Source organism: Meriones unguiculatus, chromosome 2, assembly GCF_030254825.1.
Source record: "Meriones unguiculatus strain TT.TT164.6M chromosome 2, Bangor_MerUng_6.1, whole genome shotgun sequence".
NCBI classification, from domain to species: domain Eukaryota; kingdom Metazoa; phylum Chordata; class Mammalia; order Rodentia; family Muridae; genus Meriones; species Meriones unguiculatus.
The window spans coordinates 63,875,676-63,887,693 of NC_083350.1; the positions used below are offsets into that span (position 1 = coordinate 63,875,676).

The 12,018-nt window shown below is 41.3% G+C and overlaps 1 protein-coding gene across 15 annotated transcripts in view; it reads right to left on the reverse strand.

Moving 5' to 3' along the window:
* Positions 1-12,018, reverse strand: part of Dtna (dystrobrevin alpha) — a 358,988-nt gene that overhangs the window by 114,143 nt on the left and 232,827 nt on the right. For all 15 annotated transcript variants that reach the window (XM_060377612.1, XM_060377620.1, XM_060377611.1 and 12 more), the window contains 2 exons: positions 5,930-5,997; positions 1,799-1,879 (listed from right to left, as the gene is read on the reverse strand). In XM_060377612.1, the coding sequence (XP_060233595.1) occupies positions 1,799-1,879; positions 5,930-5,996 (148 nt within the window). In that variant the 5' untranslated portion in view covers position 5,997. The remainder of the gene's footprint in view (positions 1-1,798; positions 1,880-5,929; positions 5,998-12,018) is intronic.

The window sequence follows — 12,018 nt, forward strand, 5'->3', positions numbered from 1 at the left end:
TTTACCATGTCTATATTCCTAATATGGATTTCTGCACCTCTCAACAATCCAGTTACCCAGTTGGACCTCAGCAACTTTAAGGTTATATGTCATGGTCAGTCACACTGTCTATCCTTCCTGACCCAGGGCCAGATAAGTGGTGGGAACTCACACATGCTTACTAAGTTAAGGGGAAATTGAATGGATGCTGAAAGGAGACACTAGACAGGTTTGGGGTTTCTGGGTTTCCCTGAAGTGTACAATCGTTCCCTTTGTCTCCATACTATTTTCCAAGTAGGCCAGTGTGGCTGGAGCACACTTCTGAATGCAGGATAAGGATTATACTAAAAAAGAACAGGAAGAAGACAAAAAGAAACATCTCAGAGTAGGAGGAATGGAATGTGACACAGAGGATGCTATAGCACCAGCCAGGGATCACATAGTGTGTGGATGTTGTGATGTTGGCTAGAGGGTGGCCGATCACTGTGAATCTCTTCTTTCCTCCCTCCTTCCCTCCTTTCTCTTTCTTCCCTCCTGTGTGTTTTTCTCATTCCTCCCAACCATTTTGTGGTCTTTTGGGAAGTCCCCACCTCTACTGAAAGGAACCTACAAAAAGCTTGTCGAAGTTTTATGGGGCACAGGACTCTTACTCCATTGTAAGCATATTGTAAGCACATTGATGGACAGCATCACTTCACCATCCTTGTGTAGTTGTGATCAACTGTATACCTAGAGGTGTGGGACTGGGTGGCTTGCCCAGGGCCCTGGGAAATACCTGCATAGACTCTGGCTGAGTAGACCTGGGGAAACAGCTGGCTCTGCATTCAGTAAGAGTCTAATCCCCATGTTAGGAATTCAAGAACTATATGTACATTCTGTGTAGAACACTATGGATTACATTTTTTTAAAAAAGATGTTCCTTACTAGTTAGAAGATGAGAAGCTTTAAATTTTAAATCAGACTCAAACCTTTAAATAGAAAAGACTAAACCGACACAAATGAACTGTGAATATATTTGCCAAAGAAAACAGTCATGGCAGTACGAAGGGGCATGTCAACCCCCATGGACCCCTGAACTGCTCATGTGATTGTCCGTGAGCTTGCTGTGTGTAGTTTAAAACCGGCATCAAGCAGAAGCGGCCTCCTGTGTTTTTAAGCTTTGTCTCTTCTGCTAGTCCTGTCCACAGATATAATCAACCCATTGATTATTTCGGTTGTTTCATAGTTTCAGAAAGAAGCTTTAATATTTCTAAGTGATTGCAAACACTGAGAGTTATAAATGGACATGTAGAGGAATTTTAGGTGTGATGGTTTACAAACTACTGGCATTTAAAATGCCACAGGTAGAGAAGAAAGAAAACGTTCCATGCAGTGCTCGCAATTCTTTCTCTCTAGATTGATTTACCTATCATCTATCTACCTGTCTGTCTATCTGTCATATATCTACATACATACATATATACATACCTATATCTATCAATCATCTATTTATATCTATATTTATACATATATATTCATGCATATCTCTATATATGCTACCATTTATCAATCAATCAATCAATCAATCAATCTATCTATCTATACATAGAGAGAAAAAGAGAGACATATAGATATCAAGAGGCTCATCCATTCTAAGACTTTGGTAATTAGTTGCTTAGCAACAGTTTCTCTACCATTCATGACCACAGTTCCCCCTTTCTTCTTGTGTAAACATATGTTTATCAATCCTTGTAAGAAAACCTGGTTTTAATAAACCCAGTAACAAGCGTAAATAATAGTACTCATGCAGGTAATTAGCACAAACAAATGGCATACTTACAATTGCATTTCTTCTGCACAAATCTCAGCTTGCATGCTGTTCTGTAGGTGGAGAGTCGGATGCGATCCAGATCTTGAGCCCCTAGTTGGAGGAAGAGTACACATATGGGATGCCATGTGTGTGAATAGGAGCGTGTACTGTTTGTAAATAAAACAATTGCACATATACTCCGTATGCGTACTGGTGCTTTTATTGGGATATAAATGTTCATTTAAGGCTCTGAAAGGTCTACCCAATATTCAACTTCTCAGGGACGAAAGCTGTGGCATCCAATCAGACTACCAACCATGATCATGGACCTCGGAACACAACCTCTCCCTGCTGTGTCTGCCACTTCCTAGAATGATCTATTCAAGCTGTGACTGGGGTACCAGGAAGATCATATCAGAAATAACTGCTGAATAAATAATAACCATGGTCATTTGAACATAGCTGTTAGGTGACTCCATCTTGGATATTAAGTATTTTCTCCGTGTGACCTTCAATGGAGTGCTTCCTCAGCTTTCCCATTTGCAAGGCCAGGATAACGATACAGTAGCTATTTCACAGGATTGCTGTAAAGCAAATGAGGGTGTACTCCTAATGTTTTCTCGTATTTGTACTAGTGTACAGCTTGAAACCACAGAGGGGAGACTGTTTTTCAAAACCAACTTCTCCATTTACTCTCTGGCCCCAGTTTCACTGTAGTTTCACTGAAGGAACATGTCCCCACAGACTGCTGTTCTTATTCTGCTCTTCTATTCAGGATTCCAGGATCGCTCTTGATGCCAAGATACAAGTTCTGAAAACCCTCCACACATAGGTTTACCATCTTACCCACCTAGTAATGTTTCCCAACAACTCACCCAGGGTCCCGCTAGGCTTAGGATGGCCCCTTAGAGCTCACTGAGCTTCTAGTGTCCCTGCTACTCTCCCTCATTGGGCTGATTGCTAGACCATCATCCTGCTGTCCAATCTTTGTCAGACCAACTGGGCCTGAAACTTGTCCTTTTTCTGCCTAATTTGAGAAGCTTTTCTTCATGCCCTTAGGCCTTGCCCATTTTTTTTTCCTGAGCGTTTACCTTTAGAACAACTTTTCATTGTTAATCCTAATTAGGGTCCTTTGAGATGTAAATTTTCAATCCCTTGACAATTTTACAGCCTCAGAGTGCCTTTCTAAGGACCTTGGAGGTCAATCCAAGGAAAAGTTGTCCTAAAGAGAGATATTTCTCAGTCTCCCTTCAAGTAGAAGAGCTGCCTCCTTCCTGCCTCCTCTTCCTCTTTTTCCTCCTCTTCCTCCTCCTCTTCTACTTTCTTCTCCTCCTTTCTCCTCTTCTTTTAATTTATTCTTCTCTCATATTAAATTAAATAAAAAGCCTAACTTTTTAATTCGTATCATTAGCAATCAGATGGCTGAATCACATTGACCAACCTCCTAGTTAAATAAGGTCAATAATTCTGTAGTAGCCGCTTTCAGTGCACAAACCCTTCAGGTACAGGAGGTTAATCTCTTGTCCTTACCACAGTACTTTAAGAAATCGTTCCTTGTGTGTTTAGCTGATGTGATCATGAGATGAGACTATTCTTCAACATCTGTAATATTCAGAACAACAAATCTGCCTCCTCTTCAACTTTTCTCTTTTGCTTTTTTTTTTTAAAACAAATTATTTCTAGGTAAAACACAATTAACCATACTTATGAATTCCTAGTCCCTTTTTACTTTCTGTATAGACATCACAGATTTCTGTATGAAATTACTTTTCAAATATTGGTTATTTTAACATATTGTTGAAAAGATCTTTGTCTCTGTGACAGTCCACCTATCAACAGCATTTCTTCCCTTTGCATGCAGGCAATTATTTCCCTGTTACTGATGATATGTCTCAGTGATGAGTTAAATATGCTGGTGAAGCCAATGGACTATTAAGGCCAGATACCTTTCGTAGGCCTTGGTCTATGTGGGAAGGATGACACCTGTGTATTTGGGTTGCTTATTTATACTGACCATTTATCAGTAGAGCTATTTAAAAAAGCATTTCTGCAGTCCTGTGACAGTCTTAGGTAAAGGGAAACTTAAAATAGGGCCATAGTTCTCTTACATCTTTTTCGGTTGAAGAAAAAATTTAGGGTTGTTTTCTGTGCCCCACACTCTTGACAGAGTCCCACACAGGCTAGGTCAGCCTCCCTTTCATTAAAAAGCCAATTATGCCTTTGGGCTCCCATTCTGCCTGCCTCTACCTCCCTGGTGCCAACGTTGCAAATGAGTGTCAATATGTCTGGCTGCTAGTTGTTCCATGTGTATGAAGACGTGTGTCAAGCTTTCCTTGAATCTTACAGTTTTAATTTAGTAGACAGGTATAACATAGCCATTTACTTGTGCCAGGAATTGTGCCAGCTAGGGGAGAAACTGGACACCTAAACTTAGATAAGTGTTGCTAAAATAATCAAATAAGTACACTTTTGTAGTTGTCACATTGTTCCAGCTGATAAATATTTAGTATTTCAAAGGCAAGTTCAAAGATTTTACAGGTTTCCCTTTTTATAGAAAATATTATCTTCATGTATCTGTCAAGATATTTGTCCATGATGGAGTTTGCTCAGATGTTCAGACAGGTTTTCCCCACCACCAAATACACTGATTTCTCTTTAATATTTTGCCCTTGAATTTTAATTATGCAAAGATATTTTCTTTTAAAGACTTTGTTTTCAATTAAAAAATAATTCTGAACATTTGTGGCATACACTACTCTGCTATGATCCATGTAGAAAAATTTAATCTAGCTACCTAACCTTTCATAATATTTGTATGTATTTTTGGTGGGGATAATAACAAATTTCTATTGTATATAGAACATTTGAAAGATGCAATACATATTAACAGCAGTGCAGTGGTTTATTGAAATTTATTCCTCCGGTCTAACCAAGACCTTGAAAGAACATTACCAGACATGTGCCTATAAGAAGGACACAAATCCAGGGGATCAGTGAGTCATTTCCAAAGTAAAGATGGCAGCCTCAAACACAGCAGGTGATGCAGGAAAAGTCTCTGCTGAAACTCTCACAGACACTTAAGACGCTGTAAGCGCAACAGGCAGGCAGCTGCCTGGGCGTGCTCACATCAGCTCTAACTCTCTCCCCTCATTAATTCAACACTGAGATGGGTGCCACCAGATGATTGAGAAATGACTTTGAAATCTCCACCTTACTATCGGGGAACTTGTCTTTTACCTTCTTCCTGCCAATAATATCCCATTTTCAGTATAAATTTCTTTTCTTCATTTTTTCCTCTCTGGGGAAGGAGCTTCTTGGTCACCCCTGAGCACTTTCACTTTTACTCCGGTAGGGAGGATCAAAAGAAAACAAGCAAAACAAACAAAGCACACAAAACAAGAGAACTGAAATATATTTTTTCTTTATAGCATTTAATTTGAGAAGAATGTTTCTCCTTTCTTCTTTTTTTTTTTTTTTTTATGATCAGCTGAACAGGTCCATACTAGCACCAGTAACAGGCACTTTCATAGACCAACTGGAAATATCATCTGTCTTGGCGGTCCCTTACCTACGTCGCTCACAAACTACTTTTATCTTCCGTTATCCTTTGCTTCATTTTTTAAAATGGTTTTTGTGACTAGCTAACTGCTTTCCAAAGGAGGTGAAGGACAGCATACAGTGGAACACACTACTTTGGTCCAGTTTGGCCATGATTCCCACTTGGTCCTTCTTTCTCATTTGAATGTATTATGCTATTTCCCAGGGAAGCCGTTCAAAGACGTGTTTTATTATTTTATACTATGGCAGCCCCTTGCTAGTGTGGGCAGGTGAGTGCAGACTTCAGACTCTAGTGGGCTGGATTGAAGTTAACGCTGTACAGTGCTGTCAAGGGTGTCTGCGTGTTCGTAAATATACAGGGCCAGAAATATATTTTTTTTAAACCCATGAAATACAGAGTGTAGAAGCAAATTATAATAAATCACTGAGTAATTTAGCTCTCACCTAATGAGAGGCTGAAATGGCCAAATGCATAGTTTATGCAAGGAACTGAGGATTTTTATGGAGAGGTCCAAATGCCCTAAGGACTACATGGTTATTTCTGGCTTTTTCATGAATATTGAATGAGCACTACGGGAAGTTCCTTAAAAGTTCCATACTTACTCATCTCTGCAAACAGCTGTCTTCTTTCTGCCATGGTATTTCCTCTTTTTCCACTATCTTCAATCATTCTGTGGGATAAAATTGTGAGAATGTGTGTAAGTCCCACGCTAGGCAGGCTAACAGCTGCTTCCCTGTAAGCACATTAAACATGCTTGTGCCATGGAGAAAAAATCATTTAGGTTGATAGGTGAGGCACTTGGCCTGTAGGTATGATGACCGGAATTTGGAGCCTCAGAACCCAAGTAAAAGCAGCGCAGGCTGGGCACTGCCCCTTTTCTCATTATGTGGGAAACAGACGCAGGAGATTCCTGGGCCAAGCTCACTAGACAGAGGAGTTTCACTGGAGGACTCCAGGTTTAACAAGAGACCTGTGTTAATAAAGAGAGAACAACCAAGAAAGACACTTGATGGAACCTTATAGGCCTCTATATGAATCCCCTAATATATATTATAATATATATGTATATCTATATATAATATAATATATGTGCATCACACAAAAGCATATCCTTTTTACTTTTAGACATTTATAAATCTTGCATTCATTTAGACTAGTGTGCACATTACTGAACATGCTACCGACATCCCATACGCCATATAGTTACTGACAGGAACATAAGTGTTTTTATTTTCTAACAGGCAGGGACTCACAGAGTTGGCCTGGCTTAGCTGCCTTTGGATGCACGCGGCATAGGGTTTTTAGGGTAGAGTCCACGGCTCCCGGGGCCCTATGTGCCTTTCAGTTCCCTGGAAACCAAGGCGTTCCCTCAGGGAGTGAAGCATTTAGGCCACCTGTGTTTTTCTCTGTCCCTTGAAGTCAACAAAGCATATAGAAGCCTGGCTGAACAGTTAGTGTGAGCCATTAATCTTGTGTACTCTGTCTAGTTTGCAGCAGTCAGTGCATCCTGGCAACCACCCTTATAATCTATTTTGAGAAGTGTCTAAAAAGTCTGATTGATTGGAATAAACTTGTCTCAGCCTCAGGCCTGACTGACATTCTCTCTGACCATAATCAGGAAACCCTGGCTTGTTAAGTAAGTGATGGCTGGTGCTTACACCAACATAGAAATAACTAAGTATCATATGCTCAAATACGCTAACTAAATAGAACCCTTGTGGTGATTTAAATGTGAATGGTCCTCATAGGCTCATAGAGCTGAATGGGATGGTGGAACTTTTTGGAAAGGAGTAGGAGAGATGACCTTGTTGGAGGAGATCTATCATGTCACTGCAGGTGGGTTTTGAGGTTTCAAAAGCCCATGGCATTCCCAGTTAACGCTCTCTCTCTTTCTGTCTCTCTCTCTTTCACTCCTATTTGTGGATCAAATATAAACTTTCAGCTACTGCTCTGGTGCCAGGTTCACATTCTTTCTGCCATTCTCCCACTCCCTGAAACCATGAGCCCTAATAAATGTTTTCTTTTATAAGTTTCTTTGGTCATGGTGTCTTACCACAGCAACTGAAAAGTAAGTAAAACAGCCACATATTCAATGGTGGGTTGCTTGCTTCATACAGAGCAGTGATTCTCAACCTGGTATGACCCCTTGGCAGGGGTCAAACCCCTTTCACAGGGGTCATAGATCAGATATACTTCATGCCATATATTTACATTATGATTCATAACCTTAGCAAAATGACAGCTATGCAGTAGCAGTGAAAATGCTCTTATGGTTGGGGGTCATCACAACATGAGGAACTGTATTAAAGGGGTACAGCATTAGAAAGGCCGAGAACCACTGATAAAGTGTATCCCTTACAATTCTGAGAATAACTATTTAGATTAGAGAGCAAATTCTTGTTCTCCATCTTGCTGTGACCCCTCTGACCTGGCCTGATTGACATTCTCTCTTACCATAATCAGGAAACCCTGGCTTCTTAAGTAAGTGCTAGTGCTTATACCAACATAGAAGTTACTAGGTATCATATGATCAAACATTCTAGCTAAGCAGAACCCTTGTGGTGATTTAAATGTGAATGACCCTCATAGGCTCATAGAGGTGAATGGGTTGGTGGAACTTTCTGGAAAGGAGTAGGAGAGATGACCTAGTTGGAAGAGGTGTGTCATGTCACTGCAGGCAAGAGCAAACTCCTGTGCAGCAGATGAGGACTCAGGGACTTTGTGAATGAAAGATTCAGAACCCTAGAGCCCCAGGCTCCTTCCTGCTGCTTGTTCCATGTTCACCTACAACCTCAGCTTAGAGGCATAGGATTTTATGCTGTGAATTCCTACAAAAAAATTTCCTGCACATAATTACTTCACACAGGTGGATGGGTTCACATCTCTGACGTCAATCATGCCATCATCTCTTGCAGGCCAATTTTAAAAATGCCATTAAAATACAAACAACTAAAATGGAGAATACCAAATTGGACTCAAAGAAGAAGAACATGAGAATATTAATAGAAATGCTACTTAGTAACACGGATGGCTTTAGAATAAATATTGTGTCTATGAGTTAATGAGCTTGATTTTTTAATATATCTGATTAAACGAAAAACAACATCATCAACAACAACAATTTCTCTGGCATGAACTCAGTGGCAGGCTTTCTGATCACCTTCTCCTGGTGGGGGTGCAGCCTTGCCAGGCCACAGAGGAAGACAATGCAGCCAGTCCTGAAAAGACCTGGTAGGCTAGGGTCAGATGGAGTGGGAAGAGGACCTCTAATACCAGTAGACTAGAGGAGGGGTATGAGAGGAGAAGAGGGAGGGATTGGGAGGAGACAAGGGAGGGGACCACAGCCAGGATATAAATTGAATAAACTGTAATAAATGATAATAAAAAGTTTAATTCACACACACACACAAACCAACAATGAACTCAGGGTCTTTCATATGATGCACAAAGTGCTCTACCCTTGAGCTACCTTCTCAGATATTTTACACTGTGTTGAAGTAGAGTCTTGCTAAGTTTCCCAGGGTGATCTTCATTTCACCATATCTCGGCTTCCTAAGTATCTGGGACCACAGCTTGTGTACCACCATGCCTGGCTTTAGAAAATTCAACCATTAGAAGCCATTCACGTGCATGTGTATGTACCCATCATGCCTTCCATTTTGATTCTCAAGCATCGCGAACACATGGCATGCCTGCATAGATCTTTGGCTTTTCTTTGGATGGGTCCTGTCCGTTCTGAAAAAGAGTGTGTCCATGTTTCTCTAACTGGTAGTCACTCACAGGCCTACGTGTAGCTGTGTCTTACTCTGAAATCTCCCCCAACTCTACGATGGCCTCGGTTCTGAGCCTCTGCAGTGTGCATGGAGCCTTCCTCTTTATAATGTGTATCTGTTCCACAGAGCTTGGTCCAGGACCATCTATCCTCCGGGAAGTGTACTGGGCCCTGTGTGAAACTTAGGAGCGGAATCACAGCTCCTCCTTGCAGATTGCTGACTATATAGTGAAAGAGGAACTCGAATATAAAAGCAGGCATAGCTGACATACAGTGAGTGATCGGGAGAAAACCCTTCCTTTCTGATTCACATCCCCATCTTCTGCACTGTAGAGGAAGTGGTTAGAGAACACCTGACTTCCACAAAGTCATCTGGATATAGCTTCCAGTTTTGATTTCCAGGGCTCAGAAATAGCAGGGAAGCAGGGGGAGAGCCAGGGAACAGAGCCAGTGGTGCGTTCCTGTATCTGTGTGCTGGGGCAGGATGGAAAGAACCATCAGAGTAAACATGAAGGAATGCAGGCTGGGGACTGACTGAGAATATCTGTGAGGTTAGGAGTGGCATCTGAGGTCGTCGTCCTGATGGCCTGACCACTCACATGCACTGAGATGTCTCATTTCCAAGCATTTCTGAAGGTAGTTGTGGGGAGCGACCTCATTCACTTAAGATTTTCCATGAAGAATAAAAAGTTACTATTTATTGAAGAAATGAATGAACAGGGCATGCAATCAAGTAGGAGGAGATGTGAAAAAAAAACAATACCGAAATTTTCTTTCCATAAAATAGAGTTTTAAATTATAGTTCCATAATCTGACACAGAAAAATAAAATTCCCACTTTCCTCATTTCAGATGTTCATTATTTGAAAAATGAAAAAAACGTATTTATGTTTATTAAAATCCAGGACTATAAACTTTTAAGCGAAATCATGTCTCATAAGGTAGAAATTGAAACATTGCAAACTTCGTGTCAACTTTTTGTTTGTTCATCAGCACTTACGTTATTAATTTTGTTGTTATTAATTTACTCATGAAAGAAACATAAGCTACACAATAATTATTAATTTCCACTTTGGAGTAAAGTGTGTATTTCATGAGGGAAAGTTTACTGGTGTTAAATCTTAGAAGGCATGGAAAACACAGTACCAGACTAAAAAGAAAATGGTCACTTCTCACTATCTCCAGAGTGCCTGGGAAGCACTGATGTTGGATAGAAGTGAAAATCTTCACTTTCTACAGTCATGACAGCAAAAGAAGGAATGGACATGCTGGCTAGCTTTCCTCACAAACTGATTCAGTGGGTGTTGCATGGATTCTCTCTCTCTCTCTCTCTCTCTCACACACACATACAAAGAGAGAGCAAGAGACTGAGAGCAAGAGAAAGAGAGCAAGAGAGAGAGAGAGAGAGAGAGAGAGAGAGAGAGAGAGAGAGAGAGAGAGAGTCTTCCTAAGTCACTCTCCACATCATCCTTTGAGACAGGCTCCTTCAGTGAACCTGGAACCAGCTGATGGGTCTAGAATCTAGAATGATGGCCAGTGAGCTCTGGAGATTCCTGTCTCAGCCTTCCCTGTGCCACCACCATGCCCAGCCATTTTACATCAGTACAGGGGATCTCAGTTCAGGTCTTCACACAGCAAGTGCTTTACTGGCTGAGACATCTCCCCAACCCCTCCATGGGGGCAGCTCTTGAAATGTGTTCAAGAATCAGACAGCTGAGCACTGAGCCCATTGTGGACCCTGTGGCTTCCAATCTAACTCATCAGTGAAGCTGATATCATGATGTTCCACCACACATTGTCGCCTTTGAGACAGAGGGCCCTCGATGGAAGACATGCTGGGAGCTTCTGCTGGCATGCACAGTTACTTGTAAAGTACTGGAACACGGCAAGGACCTCTAGTTTTCATGAATTTTGGTAAGTCAACAGTTGGCAGATGTGAAGGGAAAGTACTATTATTTGTCACGAGGTGCGTGGCCCACTTACACATCTCACTTGTTCTGTCTGTGTCTTTCCTTGGAGACAGGACACTGGCAAACCTCTTATGTAAGCGTTGCTAGAGTGAAAGGGAAGAGCAGTGATAAGTGAGGGGGCTGGGCTCCTTCTGCTATTTCCTCGACTGAAGCTCTGTCCATGGGATTATGCAGAGTACCTGTGATTTTCACTCATAAACTCTTACCTGCTTACTTAAGAAACACTTATAGAGCAGGAGCTCCAACATTCATCTGCTTCTGCTTCCAGACTGTACACACAGTGTGAGAGAGAAGCCATCCCGGGCTGCCATCATGTCTTCCAAACATGACAGACGACTTTACCTGCAAGCCACCAGCCCAAATAAACATCCTTCCTTAAAAAAAAATAAATATCAAAAAAGTAGCTGCAAGTTGTCAGACACTTTGCTAGTTTCCTAAAATCCAGAGATTAAAAAGATGTGATCTCTGACCTTATGGAGCTCTGTACTTTCTAAGATCTCAGTTTAGAAATGGGAATTTTTTGCTAGTAAATATTTATAGCTTTACTGTCATATGTACCATGTGAAAGCAGGCACTGCTAGAAGTAGCAGCTTATTTACAACATCTGAGAATGACATCAAAGAAAGGACAAGTCTGGCAGAGGAGGATAAAAACCAAATAGAACTTTTTTAGACGGAACAGTGCAGGAAAAGTAATCACAGTTGGAAGGCATCATGGGAAAGCACATAGATTTCGGGAGGGTGTGGCCCACTGGAGAACTTCGAATTACCCAGCAGCTCTGGGTCCACGTGCTGGTGGAGATGTGAAGAAATGAAGCAACACCAGATTTGGAAAGTCCGTATAGGGGCCTTCTTCCTCCAGGAGAGCCAGGGTACCACCTGAGGTTTAAGCAGAAAGTTCATACACAGAGATTTTGATTTTGGCAACTTGACCCTATCAGGTTAAGTGGA